The following is a 22,330-nucleotide window of genomic DNA, read 5'->3' as shown; positions in this document are numbered from 1 at the left end:
TCTGTCCTGTCCAGCCACTTAAGTAAATGTTTGGGTTATATTTTAATTAAAATTTTTTAAAAATAAAAAAGTTTTCTTCTGAGCGTCACACCAAGGTGGTTGATTTGAACGTTCCTATGATTTTCTCTCTCCCACTCAGTAGGGGGCAGTATACTAGACATATTAAAAAAATAAATAAATAAACAAATTTAAAAAAAAAATCAATTTTCGAATTAATCGCGAATCTTATGTGTAACGATTCTAAATCAATTAAAAAAAACAAAAAAAAAAGTTTTTTTATTTTTTTAATTTATTTATTTATTTGTGTCCTGTCTAGCCACTTAAGTTTGGGTTATATTTTAACAAAAAAAAAATTAAAAAATTAAATTCCTTTGAGCGTCACACCAAGGTGGTTGATATGAACGTTCCCATGATTTTCTTTCTCCCACTCAGTAGGGGGCAGTATACTGGGCATGTTAAAAAAATAAAAAAATACAAATCGAATTTTGAATGAATCGCAATTCTTATGTGTAACGATTCTAAATCGATAAAAATAAATAAATACATTAAAATAAAAAATAAAAAAAATCGACTTTTTTTAAAATTTATTTATTTATTTATTTATTTTTTATCTGTCCTGTCCAGCCACTTAAGTAAATGTTTGGGTTATATTTTAATTAAAATTTAAAAAAAATAAAAACGTTTTCTTCTGAGCGTCACACCAAGGTGGTTGATTTGAGCATTCCCATGATTTTTATCTCTCCCATTAAGTAGGGGGCAGTATACTAGGCATGTTAAAAAATAAATAAAATAAAATAAAATAAAATAAAATAAAATAAAATAAAATAAAATAAAATAAAATAAAATAAAATACAAATTTCGAATGAATCGCAAATCTTATGTGTAATGATTCTAAATCAATAAAAAAAAATTAAAAAAAAGATTTTATTTTATCTTTTTTTTTTTTCTTTTTTTTTTTGTCCTGTCTAGTTTGGGTTATATTTTAACAAAAAAAAACAAAAAAACGAATATATATATATATATAGCGTCACACCAAGGTGGTTGATTTGAACGTTTCCATGATGTTCTCTCTCCCAATCAGTAGGGGGCAGTATACTAGGCATGTTAAAAAAATAAAAAATAGAAACATTTTTAAAAAATCAATTTTCGAATGAATCGCAAATCTTATGTGTAACTATTCTAAATCAATTTAAAAAATAAAAAAAAAAACGTTTTTTTATTTTTTAAATGTATTTATTTATTTGTGTCTCGTCTAGCCACTTAAGTTTTGGTTATATTTTAACAAAAAAAAAATAAAACTTTAAATTCCTTTGAGCGTCACACCAATGTGGTTGATTTGAACGTTCCCATGATTTCCTCTCTCCCACTCAGTAGGGGGCAGTATACTAGGCATGTTAAAACAAAAATAAAAAAAACTATTTATGAATGAATCGCAATTCTTATGTGCAACGATTCTAAATCGATAAAAATAAATAAATAAAAATAAATAAATAAATAAATCTATTTTTATTTTTTTATTTTTTTTAAAATCTGTCCTGTCCAGCCACTTAAGTAAATGTTTGGGTTATATTTTAATTAAAATAAAAAAATAAAAACAGTTTTCTTCTGAGCGTCACACCAAGGTGGTTGATTTGACCATTCCCATGATTTTCTCTCTCCCTCTCAGTAGGGGGCAGTATACTCGGCTTGTTTAAAAAATAAAAAATAAAAAAATAAAAAAATTGAATGAATCGCGATTCTTATGTGTAACAATTCTTAATCAATTAAAAAAAATCATGTCGATTTATTTATTTTTAAAAAAATCTGTCCTGTCCATCCACTTAAGTAAATGTTTGGGTTATATTTTAACTTTAAATTCTGCCTTGAGTACCATGAACGTAATCAAGCAGTACTGCAACACTGTTTATCTTTGTGAGAAGCAGCGTCCTCGCCGTTGGACGTTTGCATAACAGGGCCTTTTTTTTCCCCTTTCATTGCGCTTAATTGGTATACCTTCATTGTCCAATTTAAGCGTGCACGTTGACATGAGATTTAATTGAAGGAAAACAAAATTTAATTCTGAATGAGTTATTGATCATTTCTTCAAATGCCTTCCCTCGAGCAGAGTCAGTGTCAGTTGTGTGTTTACTGTTTGTCCGTTTGATGTGTGTTAGGCAGTGATGGGCTGGGCTCAGAGCCATCTGTCTGTCTGTCTGTGTGTGTGTGTGTGTGTGTGTGTGTGTGTGTGTGTGTGTGTGTGTGTGTGTGTGTGTGTGTGTGTGTGTGTGTGTGTGTGTGTATGTGTGTGTGTGTTCTTGTATTTCTACCCTTCTTGAGACACCAAGAAGGAAAAGTATCTTCCGTATGAGGAGGTGTGAACAAGTGATGACATAAATCAATAACATTGCATCTAATAGACAATGTCTCATTTGCTGGTGACATCTATCAAAATGAGGGTGGTCCCAAAAAGGAGGCATTTTTCAAATTGACTGTGTGTCGTTTTTAAAAGTGCTCCCCCTGTGGTCAACATATGAAATAACAAGTGTGTATAAGAAATTGAAATGCGCCCACTTTGGCCAAAATTAAATACAAAAATTAAAATAAATATGTATATAGAGACATACTGTAATAACTTGAAGTAAATAATGAAGATTAAAAAACAATTACAAAAAAACATTAAAACATTTTTTAAAAAAGAACTAAAAGCAGTCTTTTTCTCACGATGTGTCGACTTTTTTCTCATAAAATTGGGAAACAATTCTCATATCGTTTCTGTTTCTGTAATATTGCAATATTTCCTGGTATAATTATTACTTTTTCAATGTAAAATTATTACTTTTTAATGCAAAATGGTGACAATTGTCATATAAAAACGGTGACATTTTTTGAGTACAATTATGACTTTTGTCATAATTTCGCCAAGTAAAATTTAGATTATTTTTTTTAATAACATTGCCTTTTATAAAATTATGACTTTTGTCATAATTTCGCCAAGTAAAATTTAGATTATTTTTTTTTATAACGTTGCCTTTTATGAAAGTGTGACTTTTGTCGAGTAAAATTACGACTGTAATTGTACTGTTTCTACAATAATATTGTATGACTGTTTCTGTAATATTGCAATATTTTCTCGTAAAAGTATTACTTTTTTAATGTAAAATTATTACATTTTAATGCAAAATGGCAACATTTGTCATATAAAATTCGGACTTTTATCACAATATTGCCAATTTGTTTTCGTTCTTTTAAAGTAGCGAAAAAAAAATTGAGTAAAATTATGACTTTTGTCATCATTTTGCCAAGTAAAAATCCATATTATTTTTATAATATTGCCAAAATGTTCAAGTTTTCTTATAAAATTGTTACTTTTGTCGAGTAAATTTACGACTCTTTTCATAAAGTTGCCAACATTTTAAGCTTTTCTTGTAAAACTGCAACTGTTATTGAGTGAAATTCCAACTTTTATCATAATATTGCACAAATGTTCAGTTTCTCTTGTAAAATTTTGACTTGCGTTGACAAAAATTATGACTTTTATTATAATACTGCCAAAATTACAAGTTTTTCTTGTGAAATTCCAACTAATTTTTCACAACAAGCTTTTTTTATATGTGCATAGTATGTATATATTATTAATGTTGTAAATACACATCTTTATATATCTAGAAAGGCTGGTACTAAAGAGGTAGGCATTTTTCGCAGGTCTCAAGAAGGTAAGAAATACAAGAGTGTGTGTGTGTGTGTGTGTGTATGTGTGTGTGTGTGTAAGGGGAGAAAGGCTGGATTCATCCATCACTCACTCTTGCCAGTTTGTAAACTGCGGTTGTAGCCCACAGGACTGAAGAACTCAAAGATGAAGACGGTCACAGCCACGACGGTTAGGCACATGACGAACATCATCACCCAGACTGCTGGACTGTAGGGCTCTTCAAGGACAGGACACAGATTGGGTAAATGAACAAACTTCAGAAGAACACACTCAGGACAATGTACTGTATACAACATCATTTCTTTTTCAGAGCTTGTTTTCCCTATCACTCACGCACTAGCGACCTGGATATGAGTCTTTAACAAAGAGTTGTTTTAGATTCCGATCGATTTGGTACTTTTGTTTGTTTGTCAGTTTGACAAGGGTCCGGCAGATGCTAGACAAAGGCTGTCGATCTCCCACGCCCACCTTTCCTTACTGTTGAACCCGATCCTAGGATACTTGAACTCCTTCACCTGCGGCAGAAACTGACTCCAAAGTTCGTCCATCCATCCATCCATCCATCCATCCATCCATCCATCCATCCATCCATCCATCTTCTTCCGTTTATCCGAGATCGGGTCGCGAAGCCTAGACTTCCCTGTCCCCAGCCACTTCGTCTAGCTCTTCTCGGGGTATACCAAGGTGTTCCCAGGCCAGCCAGGAAACATAGTCTCCCCAACTTGTCCCAGGTCCTAACACTGCCCCAGGGAGGTGTCCCGGGGGGAATCCTTACCAGACGCTAAAACCACCTCATTTGGCTCTTCTTGATGTGGCTTTACTCTGAGCCCCTCCCGGATGACACCCTATCTCTAAGGGAGAGCCCCGCCACCTGACGGAGGAAATTCATTTTGGCCGCTTGCACCCGGGATCTTGTCCTTTCGGTCATAACCCAAAGATCATGACCTCAGGTGAGGATAGGGGTGTAGATTGACTGGCATATTGAGAGCTTTACCTTCCGGCTCAGCTCCTTGTTTACCACAACAAATCGATACAGGGTCCGCATCACTGCAAACGCCGCACCAATCTGCCTGTCGAGCTCACAATCCTCTTTTTCCTCACTCGTGAAGAAGACTTGATGGAACCAGATCTTTTCCATATATCCATATTTAAGTGTTACTTTTTGACTTCCATAGTCATATTACAAAACAGCTATCCATCCATCCATCCATCCATCTTCTTCCGCTTATCCGAGGTCGGGTCGCGGGGGCAGCAGCCTAAGCAGGGAAACCCAGACTTCCCTCTCCCCAGCCACTTCGTCCAGCTCTTCCCGGGGGATCCCGAGGCGTTCCCAGGCCAGCCGGGAGACATAGTCTTCCCAACTTGTCCTGGGTCTTCCCCGTGGCCTCCTACCGGTCGGACGTGCCCTAAACACCTCCCTAGGGAGGCGTTCGGGTGGCATCCTGACCAGATGCCCGAACCACCTCAAATGTCTCCTCTCCATGTGGAGGAGCAGCGGCTTTACTTTGAGCTCCCCCCGGATGGCAGAGCTTCTCACCCTATCTCTAAGGGAGAGCCCCGCCACCCGGCGGAGGAAACTCATTTCGGCCGCTTGTACCCGTGATCTTGTCCTTTCGGTCATAACCCAAAGCTCATGACCATAGGTGAGGATGGGAACGTAGATCGACCGGTAAATTGAGAGCTTTGCCTTCCGGCTCAGCTCCTTCTTCACCACAACGGATCGATACAGCGTCCGCATTACTGAAGACGCCGCACCGATCCGCCTGTCGATCTCACGATCCACTCTTCCCTCACTCGTGAACAAGACTCTAAGGTACTTGAACTCCTCTACTTGGGGCAAGAACTCCCCCCCAACCCGGAGATGGCACTCCACCCTTTTCCGGGCGAGAACCATGGACTCGGACTTGGAGGTGCTGATTCTCATCCCAGTCGCTTCACACTCGATCCAGCGAAAGCTGAAGATCCTGGCCAGATGAAGCCATCATTACCACATCATCTGCAAAAAGCAGAGATCTAATCCTGCAGCCACCAAACCAGATCCCCTCAACGCCTTGACTGCGTCTAGAAATTCTGTCCATAAAAGTTATGAACAGAATCGGTGACAAAGGGCAGCCTTGGCGGAGTCCAACCCTCACTGGAAACATGTCCGACTTACTGCCGGAAATGCGGACCAAACTCTGGCACTGATCATACAGGGAGCGGACCGCCACAATCAGACAGTCCGATACCCCATACTCTCTGCCCACTCCCCACAGGACTTCCCGAGGGACACGGTCGAATGCCTTCTCCAAGTCCACAAAACACATGTAGACTGGTTGGGCAAACTCCCATGCACCCTCAAGGACCCTGCCGAGAGTATAGAGCTGGTCCACAGTTCCACGACCAGGACAAAAACCACACTGTTCCTCCTGAATTGGAGGTCCGACTATCCGGCGTAGCCTCCTCTCCAGCACACCCGAATAGACCTTACCGGGAAGGCTGAGGAGTGTGATCCCACGATAGTTAGAACACACCCTCCGGTTCCCCTTCTTAAAGAGAGGAACCACCACCCCGGTCTGCCAATCCAGAGGTACCGCCCCCGATGTCCACGCGATGCTGCAGAGTCTTGTCAACCAAGACAGCCCCACAGCATCCAGAGCCTTAAGGAACTCCGGGCGGATCTCATCCACCCCCAGGGCCTTGCCACCGAGGAGCTTTTTAACTACCTCAGCAACCTCAGCCCCAGAAATAGGAGAGCCCACCACAGATTTCCCAGGCACTGCTTCCTCATAGGAAGACGTGTTGGTTGGATTGAGGAGGACCACAACATCCGCAGTCGAGGTCAGCAGAACACCATCCTCACCATACACGGTGTTGATAGGGCACTGCTTCCCCTTCCTGAGTCGGAGGATGGTGGTCCAGAATCGCTTCGAAGCCGTCCGGAAGTCGTTTTCCATGGCTTCCCCGAACTCCTCCCATGTCCGAGTTTTTGCCTCCGCGACCGCTGAAGCCGCACACCGCTTGGCCTGTCGGTACCTGTCCGCTGCCTCAGGAATCCTATGAGCCAAAAGAACCAGATAGGACTCCTTCTTGAGCTTGACGGCATCCCTCACCGCCGGTGTCCACCAACGGGTTCTAGGATTACCGCCACGACAGGCACCAACTACCTTGCGGCCACAGCTCCAATCAGCCGCCTCGACAATAGAGGCGCGGAACATGGTCCATTCGGACTCAAAGTCCAGCACCTCCCTCGTGACATGTTCAAAGTTCTTCCGGAGGTGGGAATTGAAACTCTCTCTGACAGGAGACTCTGCCAGACGTTCCCAGCAAACCCTCACAATGCGTTTGGGCCTGCCAGGTCTGTCCGGCATCCTCCCCCACCATGGCAGCCAACTCACCACCAGGTGGTGATCGGTAGAAAGCTCCGCCCCTCTCTTCACCCGAGTGTCCAAAACATGAGGCCACAAATCCGACGACACAACTACAAAGTCGATCATGGAACTGCGGCCTAGGGTGTCCTGGCGCCAAGTGCACAGATCATAATCATAGATTATGCAAGGCTGGTCTCATTATTGTCAATGCTTTGAGAATAAACCACAAAATACCAACTACTGCTTTTGGTGATCAATTTAAACTCCAACTTATGTGCCATTAAAAGAACTTGGGAGTGGACAGCATCTTAAAATCCCTGGGAGGAAGAGCTGGTCAACGCAACGACTCCAAGGTACTGAAACTTCCACTTGAGCAAGATCTCCTCCCCAACCCGGAGTTGGCACTCCACCCTTTTCCGGACTAGAAACATAGAACCGGACTTGGAAGTGCTGATTCTCATCCCAACATCTTATCTCCAGCACCTCCAAGTTCGAGACTACCAAGTGAAAGGTGAAATCCATGGCTTTAGACTTGGAGGGGTGGAGTTTAATGGCAGAAGCTTCACACTCAGCTGTGAGCCAAACCAGTAAATGCTGGTGGTCATAGATGACAACAACAGGACTAAAACGTCCACAAATAGGAGAAACCAGTTACTAAGGCCTCCAAACTGGACACGTCAATGCCGTGGATGTGCAACGAAATTATGCCTGTCAACATTATTCCAACAGAACCAGTCACAAAGGCAACCTTAGAGAAGTGAACAAGCTGGACCTACTTCTGGCAATCAGAACCAGGCTGTACAAGGATGGAACGGCAGGAAGAACTGTGCCATGGATCTCGTACCCCTAACGCACAACCCACAATACATGGCAAGGGGTGCAGTCTAATGCCTTTTCCAAGTCCACAAAGCATATGTTTACTGTTCCATGCTGAGGGCTAAAGCCAGAGTGCACCTTCTGTAGCTGACGTTCAACTCGTACACTTCACTACAGAACTCTGTAATAGACTTTCCCAGATCACTATAGATCACCACAGCACTCTGTAATAGACATTCCCAGATCACTACAGATCACCACAGCAATCTGTCATAGACTTTCCCAGATCACTACAGATCACCACAGCACTCTGTAATAGACTTTCCCAGATCACTACAGATCACCACAGCACTCTGTAATAGACTTTCCCAGATCACTACAGCACTCTGTAATAGACTTTCCCAGATCACAGGAATGTGGGACACATTATCAGGTCAACCTTTTTTAAAAAGTGGTACTACCGCTCTGGACTGCCGATCCAGGAGTACGGTTCCTAACTTCCACACAATGTTGAAGAGGGATGTCCCCTAAGACAGTACCACACCATCCAGAGCCTTAAGGATTTCCCGGCAAAACCAGTCTATTCCTGTCTATTCTATCTAAACACGTTTTTTTCACTATCTCCCCAACCTGAGCCACGGTAATGGGCATGTACGCATTTGTGTCCTCAAACTCAAGGTGTGTCTGCGACATTGAGAACAGCCTTAAAAGTATTCCTTCCACCACCAAACTAGAGAGCAGCAGACCCTAGACCCCACTGAAAATGTATGGACAGGGTGCTGCTTCCTCTTTCTGACGTCTCTGCGTTGCTGACTTGTCTCCACTCAAGATGATCCCCTGCTGGCCCCACTATGGACTGGACTCTCACACTATTAACTAGACCCACTATGGACTGGACTCTCACACTATTAACTAGATCCACTATGGACTGGACTCTCACACTATTAACTAGACCCACTCCACGTCCATTGCACCGGTCCCCTCCAAGGTTTCTCATTGTATCCCATTGGGTTGACTTTGTTCTTGCCCTGATGTGGGATCTGAACCGAGGATGGCGTTGTGGCTCGTGCAGCCCTTTGAGACACTCTTGATTAAGGGCTATATAAATACACGTTGTGCTGTCCTGATTCAGCACACACCCAGACAGAGAATGAAGGAACATAAGACTGATGGTTTGGCTTCTCCATGTTAGGATTCTTTTTTTTTTTTTTTTACCTAAGCACCTCCAGGTACTGCAGACCGGTTTAATGATGCTCGCTTGTAATAAAGCAACTTTTTTTGTCTCCGACGTCTCTTTTGATCCAGCCGCACTGCCGTGTCGCCCTCCTGCCCGGGAGGTGGGTGACAAGACCAGAAATATACAAACCCCGTTTCCATATGAGTTGGGAAATTGTGTTAGATGTAAATATAAACGGAATACAATGATTTGCAAACCATTTTCAACCCATATTCAGTTGAATATGCTACAAAGACAACATATTTGATGTTCAAACTGATAAAAAACTTTTTTTTTTTTTTTGCAAATAATCATTAACTTTAGAATTTGATGCCAGCAACACGTGACAAAGAAGTTGGGAAAGGTGGCAATAAATACTGATAAAGTTGATTAATGCTCATCAAACACTTATTTGGAACATCCCACAGGTGAACAGGCAAATTGGGAACAGGTGGGTGCCATGATTGGGTATAAAAGTAGATTCCATGAAATGCTCAGTCATTCACAAACAAGGATGGGGCGAGGGTCACCACTTTGTCAACAAATGCCTGAGCAAATTGTTGAACAGTTTAAGAAAAACCTTTCTCAACCAGCTATTGCAAGGAATTTAGGGATTTCACCATCTACGCTCCGTAATATCATCAAAGGGTTCAGAGAATGTGGAGAAATCACTGCACGTAAGCAGCTAAGCCCGTGACCTTCCATCCCTCAGGCTGTACTGCATCAACAAGCGACATCAGTGTGTAAAGGATATCACCACATGGGCTCAGGAACACTTCAGAAACCCACTGTCAGTAACTACAGTTGGTCGCTACATCTGTAAGTGCAAGTTAAAACTCTCCTGTGCAAGTCGAAAAACGTTTATCAACAACACCCGGAAACGCCGTCGGCTTCGCTGGGCCTGAGCTCATCTAAGATGGACTGATACAAAGTGGAAAAGTGTTCTGTGGTCTGACGAGTCCACATTTCAAGTTGTTTTTGGAAACTGTGGACGTCGTGTCCTCCGGACCAAAGAGGAAAAGAACCATCCGGGTTGTTCTAGGCGCAAAGTGTAAAAGGCAGCATGTGTGATGGTATGGGGGTGTATTAGTGCCCAAGAAATGGGTAACTTACACATCTGTGAAGGCGCCATTAATGCTGAAAGGTACATACAGGTTTTGGAGCAACATATGTTGTTATCATGGACGCCCCTGCTTATTTCAGCAAGACAATGCCAAGCCACGTGTTACATCAACGTGGCTTCACAGTAAAAGAGTGCGGGTACTAGACTGGCCTGCCTGTAGTCCAGACCTGTCTCCCGTTGAAAATGTGTGGCGCATTATGAAGCCTAAAATAGCACAAGGGAGACCCCCGGACTGTTGAACAACTTAAGCTGTACATCAAGCAAGAATGGGAAAGAATTCCACTTCAAAAATGTGTCTTCTCAGTTCCCAAACCTTTACTGAGTGTTGTTAAAAGGAAAGGCCATGTAACACAGTGGTGAACATGCCCTTTCCCAACTACTTTGGCACATGTTGCAGCCATGAAATTCTAAGTTCATTATTATTTGCAAAAAAAAATATATATATATATGAGTTTGAACATCAAATATGTTGTCTTTGTAGTGCATTCAACTGAATATGGGTTGAAAAGGATTTGCAAATCATTGTATTCCGTTTATATTTACATCTAACACAATTTCCCAACTCATATGGAAACGGGGTTTGTACTTCAGGAGCACTAAGTCTTAGTTAGGAAAGAACACATTTGTTTTTTGGCAAACGCCACCATTTGTACATCAGATGCCTGGCGTGGACTGAGCTTCTTACCCAGGAAAGCAGATGGTGATACAGTTCCGTTGCTACGGGAGACCATGACACTGATCCCCGTTTCCACGAAAGGGACGGAGAAATCCACCACCTCCGACCTCTCCTCATTAATAGTCAGCGAGCCAATGGCCATGTCTGCCCGCTTGTACACCACCTGGAAGAAACGGGCATTATATAACGCTGCGTGATGATCATTTTACACTCTGACCAAGCGGGGACCTGTAAAATGAGCAAACACTGTGTCTACAATATGCTACAAGAGCAGAACATGTGTCTTCTCTGCATCTCCTTAGCATACCAAATGAGCTCAAGCCCGTCTCCCCGCCCGCTACCGTCTCGGAAAAAAAAACCCAGAACAAGCTGAAAAGCGCTGTGGCGGCTGATTGTACAAGTGAAATGCTAATCTACATTAGACATGGCACATCCACTCTTCGGCGCAAATCAGCGGAAAAATGAAACCGAGCGGAACGCGAGGCGTCCTCCCGTCGACTCGGCCAAGTCTGGATTACCTGATCGCAGAATGGCGGGCTTTGGAAACGCCCGATCTAAAAGGCGGGGGGAAAACAGCTACGACCACGGGCTCAAGTCGCAAATGACAAAAAGCGAGTCTCGTGGACCTCAGAAATAAATAAATAAATAAAGGAATGTATGTTTGTTATTCTACTCTCCTACATATTTTTCCCTACACTTTGAACCCTGCGGCTTATTAAAGGCCTACTGAAATGATTTTTTTTAATTTAAACGGGGATAGCAGGTCCATTCTATGTGTCGTACTTGATCATTTCGCGATATTGCCATATTTTTGCTGAAAGGATTTAGTAGAGAACATCGACGATAAAGTTCGCAACTTTTGGTCGCTGATTAAAAAAAAAGCCTCGCCTGTACCGGAAGTAGCGTGAAGTCGCAGGTTGAAAGGCTCCTCACATTTCCCCATTGTTTACACCAGCAGCGAGAGAGATTTGGACCGAGAAAGCGACGATTACCCCACTAATTTGAGCGAGGATGAAAGATTTGTGGATGAGGAACGTGAGAGTGAAGGACTAGAGTGCAGCGCAGGACGTATCTTTTTTCGCTCTGACCGTAACTTAGGTACAAGCTGGCACATTGGATTCCACACTTTCTCCTTTTTCTATTGTGGATCACGGATTTGTATTTTAAACCACCTCGGATACTATATCCTCTTGAAAATGAGAGTCGAGAACGCAAAATGGACATTCACAGTGACTTTTATCTCCACGACAATACATCGGTGAAGCACTTTAGCTACGGAGCTAACGTGATAGCATCGTGCTTAAATGCAGATAGAAACAAAAGAAATAAGCCACTGACTGGAAAGATAGACTGGCAACCTCCAAACCCAGACTGGTCCATCAGATGGAAAAGCGTGATTCATCAGTCCAGAGAAGGCGGCCCGGAGGTGGGGCACGATGGCCCCATGGGGCCCGGCCGGGCACAGCCCGAAGAGGCAACGTGGGTCCCCCCTCCAATGGGCTCACCACCCATAGCAGGGGTCATAGAGGTCGGGTGCGATGTGAGCTGGGCGGCAGCCGAAGGCAGGGCACTTGGCGGTCCGATCCTCGGCTACAGAAGCTAGCTCTTGGGACGTGGAACGTCACCTCGCTGGGGGGGAAGGAGCCTGAGCTAGTGCGCGAGGTGGAGAAGTTCCGGCTAGATATAGTCGGACTCACTTCGACGCACAGCAAGGGCTCTGGAACCAGTTCTCTCGAGAGGGGCTGGACTCTCTTCCACTCTGGTGTTGCCAGCAGTGAGAGGCGACGGGCTGGGGTGGCAATTCTTGTTGCCCCCCGGCTCAGAGCCTGCATGTTGGAGTTCAACCCGGTGGACGAGAGGGTAGCTTCCCTCCGCCTTCGAGTGGGGGAACAGGTCCTGACTGTGGTTTGCGCTTATGGGTCAAACCGCAGCTCAGAGTACCCACCCTTTTTGGATTCACTCGAGGTAGTACTTGAGAGTGCTCCCCCGGGTGATTCCCTCGTTCTACTGGGGGACTTCAACGCTCATGTTGGCAGCGACAGTGAAACCTGGAGAGGCGTGATTAGGAAGAATGGCCGCCCAGATCTGAACCCGAGCGGTGTTTTGTTATTGGACTTTTGTGCCCGTCATAGATTGTCCATAACAAACACCATGTTCAAACATAAGGGTGTCCATATGTGCACTTGGCACCAGGACACCCTAGGCCGCAGTTCCATGAGCGACTTTGTAGTTGTGTCGTCGGATTTGCGGCCTCATGTTTTGGACACTCGGGTGAAGAGAGGGGCGGAGCTTTCTACCTATCACCACCTGGTGGTGAGTTGGCTGCGATGGTGGGGGAGGATGCTGGACAGACCTGGCAGGCGCCAAACGCATTGTGAGGGTTTGCTGGGAACGTCTGGCAGAGTCTCCTGTCAGAGAGAGTTTCAATTCCCACCCCCGGAAGAACTTTGAACATGTCACGAGGGAGGTGCTGGACATTGAGTCCGAGTGGACCATGTTCCGCACCTCTATTGTCGAGGTGGCTGATTGGAGCTGTGACCGCAAGGTAGTTGGTGTCTGTCGTGGCGGTAATCTTAGAACCCGTTGGTGGACACCGGCGGTGAGGGATGCCGTCAAACTGAAGAAGGAGTCCTATCGGGTTCTTTTGGCTCATAGGACTCCAGAGGCAGCGGACAGGTACCGACAGGCCAAGCGGTGTGCGGCTTCGGCGGTCGCGGAGGCAAAAACTCGGACATGGGAGGAGTTCGGGGAAGCCATGGAAAATGACTTCCGGACGGCTTCGAAGCGATTCTGGACCACCATCCGCCGCCTCAGGAAGGGGAAGCAGTGCACTATCAACACCGTGTATGGCTAGGATGGTGTTCTGATGACCTCGACTGCGGATGTTGTGGATCGGTGGAGGGAATACTTTCAAGACCTCCTCAATCCCACCAACACGTCTTCCTATGAAGAAGCAGTGCCTGGGGAATCTGTGGTGGGCTCTCCTATTTCTGGGGCTGAGTTTGCTGAGGTAGTTAAAAAGCTCCTCGGTGGCATGGCCCCGGGGGTGGACGAGATCTGCCCAGAGTTCCTTAAGGCTCTGGATGCTGTGGGGCTGTCTTGGTTGACAAGACTCTGCAGCATCGCGTAGACATCGGGGGCGGTACTTCTGGATTGGCAGATCGGGTGGTGGTTCCTCTCTTCGAGAAGGGGAACCAGAGGGTGTGTTCTAACTATCGTGGGGTCACACTCCTCAGCCTTCCCGGTAAGGTCTATTTAGGTGTGCTGGAGAGGAGGCTACGCCGGATAGTCCAACCTCGGATTCAGGAGGAACAGTGTGGTTTTCGTCCTGGTCGTGGAACTGTGGACCAGCTCTATACTCTCGGCAGGGTCCTTGAGGGTGCATGGGAGTTTGCCCAACCAGTTTACATGTGTTTTGTGGACTTGGAGAAGGCATTCGACCGTGTCCCTCGGGAAGTCCTGTGGGGAGTGCTCAGAGAGTATGGGGTATCGGACTGTCTGATTGTGGCGGTCCGCTCCCTGTATGATCAGTGTCAGAGTTTGGTCCGCATTGCCGGCAGTAAGTCGGACACGTTTCCAGTGAGGGTTGGACTCCGCAAAGGCTGCCCTTTGTCACCCATTCTGTTCATAACTTTTATGGACAGAATTTCTAGGCGCAGTCAGGGCGTTGAGGGGATCCGGTTTGGTGGCTGCAGGATTAGGTTTCTGCTTTTTGCAGATGATGTGGTCCTGATGGCTTCATCTGGCCAGGATCTTCAGCTCTCACTGGATCGGTTCGCAGCCGAGTGTGAAGCGACTGGGATGAGAATCAGCACCTCCAAGTCCGAGTCCATGGTTCGCGCCCGGAAAAGGGTGGAGTGCCATCTCCGTGTTGCGGAGGAGACCCTGCCCCAAGTGGAGGAGTTCAAGTACCTCGGAGTCTTGTTCACGAGTGAGGGAAGAGTGGATGGTGAGATGGACAGGCGGATCGGTGCGGCGTCTTCAGTAATGCGGACGCTGTATCGATCCGTTGTGGTGAAGAAGGAGCTGAGCCGGAAGGCAAAGCTCTCAATTTACCGGTCGATCTACGTTCCCATCCTCACCTATGGTCATGAGCTTTGGGTTATGACCGAAAGGACAAGATCATGGGTACAAGCGGCCGAAATGAGTTTCCTACGCCGGGTGGCGGGTCTCTCCCTAGAGATAGGGTGGGAAGCTCTGTCATCCGGGAGGAGCTCAAAGTAAAGCCGCTGCTCCTCCACATGGAGAGGAGCCAGATGAGGTGGTTCGGGCATCTGGTCAGGATGCCACCTGTTAATATTTGAGTGGATCCCGGACCCCTCTGTAGTGGAAAAGTCGGGCCCTAGGGTCAACATCACAAAATGCAAATTAAATGTAGTGACTACATTTACTTTTGTATCTGCATTCTGGGATCCAGCCAACAACCCACCTTCCTTACCTCTTTTGGTGTATTTTCTTGAACATTTAGTTATCATTTAGCAGTGGAAGAAACAACACCGCAATGCAATTAGCAGTACGTTTTCACTTGCAATTCCTTTCCTGTTTCCATTTCAAACAATATCAGCACATTTGAAATTTATTGAAAGCTTTGCAAGCTTTTTATGAAGCTCAAGCTTTATAAAAAGGTGTTATTGTCGTTTCCTCCTCTGGCAAAGGTGATTATGATTTTGCAGGTTCACATTCCATTTTTACCACTTTTTACTTCCTCTATTTAGTCAAGTTTAATGTCTCCCCGCCGAGAACCTCACTAAGTTGTCCAAACTCTGCTGTGTTCGCTTGTTTATCGGAGAAGTTTAGTTTAGGTTTTTTTTTCGATGTGGTTTTGTTAACTTTAATGAAAGACTGAATTTATTTTGTAAGTTTCTTTGGAAGAATTTACCTTAGCGGCTAGTGACCAGCCATTATACTGTACATTATTACAAATCATCATTTATTCATTTTTCTTTAAAAAGCCATAGAACAGACTGATTGATGGTCGACTGCGTCTAAAATCTAACGAATCAGATTCGACTATAAAAGCTCTTTATTCAATAGACAGGCATTACCTTTAAATACCTTCATTACCATTTCACAGTACACGTTCTCGCGCGATTCCTTTCCTATTTCAAAACTGCACCTTTGAGATTTGAGACGGTCGAGTTTTCAGTTCAAGTTTATATTTTCCAATTTGCAAGTTTGCACCTGAAGCTTGTTTATGGTGGAAAAAATAAATAAATTAAAAAAAAAAAAAAAAAAAAAAATTATATATATATATATATATATATATATATATATATATATATATATATATATTTTTTTTTTTTCTTCACAGGATTACAAAACTAGCACATTTACAATGTTCTTAAATACAATACACACACACACACACACATATATATATATATATATATATATATATATATATATATATATATATATATATATATATATATATATATATATATATATATATATATATATATATATATATATATATATATATATATATATATATATATATATATATATATATATATATATATATATATATATATATATATATATATATATATATATATATATATATATATATATATATATATATATATATAACGCGTTTTCAGTTCAAGTTTAAATTTTCCAATTTGCAAGTTTGCACCTAAAGCTTGTTTATGGTGAAAAAAAATACAAATAAAATAATATATATATATATATATATATATATATATATATATATATATATATGTATATATTTTTATTTATTTATTTATTTATTTTGTATTCATTTATTCCCCACAGGATTACAAAACTAGCACATTTACAATGTTCTGAAATACTATATATATATATATATATATATATATATATATATATATATATATATATATATATATATATATATATATATATATATATATATATATATATATATATATATATATATATATATGTGGGTTAGGGTAAGAGTTAGGGCTAACCCTAACCAACCATATCCTAGATAAGAAGGGACTCGTAAATAAGTGACACAAAATAAACTGACATACAATTACGTTGCGCTAAATTGATAATGAATATTTCACTTAACTAAATTGTTAATAGTAGCTTCACCACTTTAGTCATATTTTTTTGCGCCGAAGAAACTCATAGATGACTTTAGCTCCCGGCTTCTTCTGTTTGTTTGATATCATCATTACTGCCACAAGTGGTGGAAAGGTGTATTACAACTGAGCGCCGCTAAGGCCCATAATGCCCACAGATATTTTTGGGTGGCCCTCTAGGGGGCGCTCAGGGGTCCATAAATGGCCCTAAGGTTAAGAAACACAGTTTTAAGTGTTTTGTGTTTGCCACCGTGCTTGCCCGTCCATCTTCGACGGAGAATCTCGCACCAAACGAGCGCAGCCCGGAAGCAGAAGAAGACTGAAGACTTGCCTCTCCGATCATGCCGTTCCAAACGCCGTCGATTTTCTTCCCGTGCTTCCCGTTGGTCACCAGGTAGAGGTCGTAGGTGAAGCCCACAATCTTGGCCAACCTCTTGAGGATGTCGATGCAAAAGCCCTTGCAGCACTGCTTCATGGGGGCCACGCCCTCGTGGTTGGTGCTGGAAGGAGAGGGGAGAAGGTTGCAAGGAGGCTGACAGCTTGGAAAATGACTTTTCAAAAGGTAATTCATTACAGTTACTTGTTACTTTCCCCAAAAAGTATGTCAATTACTAACAGAATTACTCTTTGCCAAATGTAATTCATGACTACGCAAAGTATTTAATGAGTTATTTGGGGGAAAACAACTTCAAATATCTGACATATGCAGTTGAGAGACGTTTCATGAGAGCGGAGCGTGCGTGTGTGTGCTTCGCAAGGTTTTAACTCGTTTGCGGTCAGTGACGGCAGCTGTGTTAAATCTTCTCACTGGATGACGTTAATTTACCCTTGAGTCGACTTACCTCAAAGCTACGTTGAGCCTGGCGAACAACGGTCATGCTCAAAAAGGTGTTAGAAGTAAATCTAATAATGCTTTTTTTAAAACAGTCAACACTTCCAATTTTTCAACAGCTTCAAACCTATCCATAATTATACAGTTTGTATGTATTTGTCATGTTAGGGTTTTTAATGTTTTATGCTATTTTTGAAAAAAAAAATAAATAAAAAACTTTTTAAAAAATCTGCATTTTTTATTTTATTTTTTTTGATGGGAAACTCACAGAATATACTTAATTTCCAAAAAAACGAGTTGCAAAGTGGAATAGTTTAGATGAGGTAATTACAGTCATATATATATATATATATAAATATGTATATATATATAGATGCATTTGTATATATGTGTACTTTTAAAAAAAAATGTTTTATGCTGTTTTTGTTCAAAAGAATGATGGGGAAAAACAATTTATGTAACATTTTCCAAAAATGAGTTGCAAAGTGGAATATTTTAGATGAAGCAATTAAAGTATTTAATAGATCAATAATTTATAACAACACTGATTTTGATGCATTATTATTTTTGGAACATTTTTTTTTTCCCAAAAACTCAAAAATGTGTTAAAAGTAAGTCATATATTATTTTTATTTTTAAATGTTTAAGGCTTAAAATGTTTCAACATGTTTAGACCTATACATAAATATAAAGTATTAATATATGTGTATATTTATATGCTTTTATGCTGTTTTTGTTAAAAAAAATAATATAAATACTGGAAAAACACAAAATAAGCAACATTTTCCAAAAATGATTTGCAAAGTGGAATATTTTATATGAAGTAATTACAGTCTTTAATATATTAATCATTTATAACAACACTGATGTTGATGCATTATTATTTTTGCAACAGTTTTTTTTACAATCTCACAATCCTTTCTTGGCCGAAAAAAAATCACACTTAAAGATTAAGTCATATATTGTTTAAATGTTTTAATTGGTCAAGGCTTAAATTTTTTAAATATCTTTTCACCTATACATAGATTTAACATTTTTACATATGTGTATTTTTTTATATGTTTTATGTTGTTTTTGTAAAAACAAAAAAATCACAAAATATGCAATATTTTCCAACAATTAGTTGCAAAGAGGAATATTTTAGGTCTTAGTTTAGGTTTAGGTTATAGTTTTTTTTTCAACTTTCAATGCTTCAACTCTTTCAGCGTCTTCAGACCGATCCATAAGTATGACGTTTTTATTGTTTTTGTTTGTTTTTTAATAAATGAATTGAAAGTGCTTATGTAGCTGTGGTGTCCTTGTCCACAAACAGAGTGTTGTTCATTATTCCCTCGTAGTAGTAGTAGTAGTAGTAGTAGTAGTAGTAGTAGTAGTAGTTTTAGTACTAGAACTAGTAGTAGAAGTAATAGTAGTAGTAGTAGTAGTAGAAATAGTAGAAGTAGTAGTAGTAGAAGTAGTAGTAGTAGTAGTAGTAGTAGAAATAGTAGAAGTAATAGTAGTAGAAGTAGTAGAAGTATTAGTATTATTATTATTAGTAGTAATAATAGTAGTAGTTGTAGTATTTATAGTAGTAGTAGTAGTAATATTACTAGTAGTAGTGTTAGTAGTATCACTAGTAGTAGTAATAGTAGTAGTATTATTATTAATATTAGTAGTAGTAGTAGTAGAACTAGTAGTAGAAGTAATAGTAGTGGTAGTAGTAGAAGTAGTAGTAGTAGTAGAAATATTAGAAGTAATAGTAGTTGAAGTAGTAGTACACGTAGTAGAAGTAGTAGTAATAGTAGTAGTAGTAATATTATTATTGTTATTAGTAGTAATAGTAGTAGTAGTGGAAGTAGTAGTAGTTGTAGTAGTAGAAGTAGTAGTATTAGTATTATTATTATTATTATTATTAGTAGTAGTAGTTGTAGTAGTTATAGTAGTAGTAGTAGTAATAATGTAAGTAGTAGTAGTTGTAGTAGTAGAAGTAGTAGTATTAGTATTATTATTATTAGTAGTAGTAGTAGTTGTAGTAGTTATAGTAGTAGTAGTAGTAATATTAATAGTAGTAGTGCTAGTAGTATCAGTAGTAGTAGTAATAGTAGTAGTAATATTATTATTATTATTATTATTATTATTAGTAGTAGTAGTAGTAGTAGTAGTAGAAGAAATAGTAGAAGTAATAGTAGTATAAGTAGTAGTAGACGTAGTAGAAGTAGTAGTAGTAATAGTAGTAGTAGTAATATTATTATTATTGTTATTAGTAGTAGTAGTAGTGGAAGTAGTAGTAGTTGTAGTAGTAGAAGTAGTAGTATTAGTAGTATTATTATTATTAGTAGTAATAGTAGTAGTTGTAGTAATTATAGTAGTACAAGTAGTAATGTTAGTAATAGTAGTGTTAGTAGTATCAGTAGTAGTAGTGATATTATTAGTAGTAGTGTTAGTAGTATCAGTAGTAGTAGTAGTAATAGTATTATTATTATTATTATTATTATTATTATTATTAGTAGTAGTAGTAGTAGTAGTAGTATAAGTAGTAGTAGTAGTAGTGGTAGTAGTAGAAATAGTAGAAGTAATAGTAGTAGAAGTAGTAGTAGTAGTGGTAGAAGTTGAAATAGTAGAAGTAATAGTAGTAGAAGTGGTAGTAGTAGTACTAGTAGTAGTAGTAGCTATTTTCATAGTTTTTAACGTAATAGTCATGTATTTTGTTAGTTAGCGGAGTGTAAGAAGTAAATATTTGAGCTTGAAGGACATCAAACCTGGCATTGTAGTAGAAATAGTATAAGTAATAGTAGTAAAAGTAGTAGTAGTAGTAGTAGTAGTAGTAGTAGTAGTAGCTATTTTCATACATTTTAACCTAATAGGCATGGATTAGTGGAGTGTAAGAAGTAAATATTAGAGCTTGAAGGACATCAAACCTGGCATTGAGTGGCCGCCTGCAGGGCACAGAGTCCCGGATGCAGGTCCCAGATGCTGGGTCGGCCAGCTCCACGATGACAAACGGTCTCTCCTCCAGCGTGACCACACGCAGATGCTGGGCGTCGTCCGGCGGTTTGAGGAAGGAGCCGTAGCGGGACCAGGCGGGGTATCGCAGCCTCAGGACGCCGTTCTCCCACCAGCCTACCTGGGAAGACACAATTCAACACGGGTGAGATGATTGCGCATTTCCGCAAAGTGTTTACCTTTGGACGGAATTAACTCACACCAAGCAGAAAGCATCACTTTCAAAATGACTAGGATTCATTTCAAACTGTTAACACAAAAACATTTTTTTATCTTTTACTTTTTTTGTAGTAACAGACAACTTCATTACAATATGTACAATATACACACTGCAAGTATATATATAATGTAACCTTCATAACAATATGTAATATGTACAATATACACACTGCAAGTATATATATAATGTAGTAACAGACACCTTCATAACAATATGTAATATGTACAATATACACACTGCAAGTATATATATATATAATGCAGTAACAGACACCTTCATAACAATATGTAATATGTACAATATACACACTGCAAGTATATATATATATATATATATATATATATATATATATATATATATATATATATATATATATATATATATATAATGCAGTAACAGACACCTTCATAACAATATGTAATATGTGCAATATACACACTGCAAGTATATATATAATGTAGTAACAGACACCTTCATAACAATATGTAATATGTACAATATACACACTGCAAGTATATATATATAATGCAGTAACAGACACCTTCATAACAATATGTAATATGTACAATATACACACTGCAAGTATATATATAATGTAGTAACAGACACCTTTATAACAATATGTACAATATACACACTGCAAGTATATATATATATATATATAATGTAGTAACAGACACCTTCATAACAATATGTAATATGTACAATATACACACTGCAAGTATATATATATATATATATATATATATATATATATATATATATATATATATATATATATATATATATATATATATATATATATATATATATATATATATATATATATATAATGTAGTAACATACACCTTCATAACAATATGTAATATGTACAATATACACACTGCAAGTATATATATATATATATATATATATATATATATATATATATATATATATATATATATATATATATATATATATATATATATAATGCAGTAACAGACGCCTTCATGACAATATGTAATAAGTACAATATACACTCTGCAAGTATATATATATATATATATATATATATATATATATATATATATATATATATATATATATATATATATATATATATATATATATATATATATATATATATATATATATATAATGTAGTAACAGACACCTTCATAACAATATGTAATACGTACAATATACACACTGCAACTATATATATAATGTAGTAACAGACACCTTCATAACAATATGTAATATGTACAATATACACACTGCAAGTATATATATAATGTATTAACAGACACCTTCATAACAATATGTACACTGCAAGTATATATACTGTATATAATGTAGTAACAGACA

The 22,330-nt window shown here is 39.7% G+C and overlaps 1 protein-coding gene across 1 annotated transcript in view; it reads right to left on the bottom strand.

The window, feature by feature from the left end:
- Positions 1–22,330, bottom strand: part of LOC133659790 (glutamate receptor ionotropic, NMDA 2D) — a 209,443-nt gene that overhangs the window by 76,684 nt on the left and 110,429 nt on the right. Inside the window, exons 7-10 of the mRNA XM_062062527.1 lie at positions 20,676–20,881; positions 17,278–17,446; positions 10,879–11,032; positions 3,780–3,905 (exon numbers count right to left, since the gene is read on the bottom strand). Of these exons, the coding sequence (XP_061918511.1) occupies positions 3,780–3,905; positions 10,879–11,032; positions 17,278–17,446; positions 20,676–20,881 (655 nt within the window). The remainder of the gene's footprint in view (positions 1–3,779; positions 3,906–10,878; positions 11,033–17,277; positions 17,447–20,675; positions 20,882–22,330) is intronic.

This window comes from Entelurus aequoreus, linkage group LG11 (genome assembly GCF_033978785.1).
Source record: "Entelurus aequoreus isolate RoL-2023_Sb linkage group LG11, RoL_Eaeq_v1.1, whole genome shotgun sequence".
Classification (NCBI taxonomy): domain Eukaryota; kingdom Metazoa; phylum Chordata; class Actinopteri; order Syngnathiformes; family Syngnathidae; genus Entelurus; species Entelurus aequoreus.
Note: the sequence above shows the minus strand (reverse complement) of the source record. Positions and strands in the feature narration are given on the sequence as shown.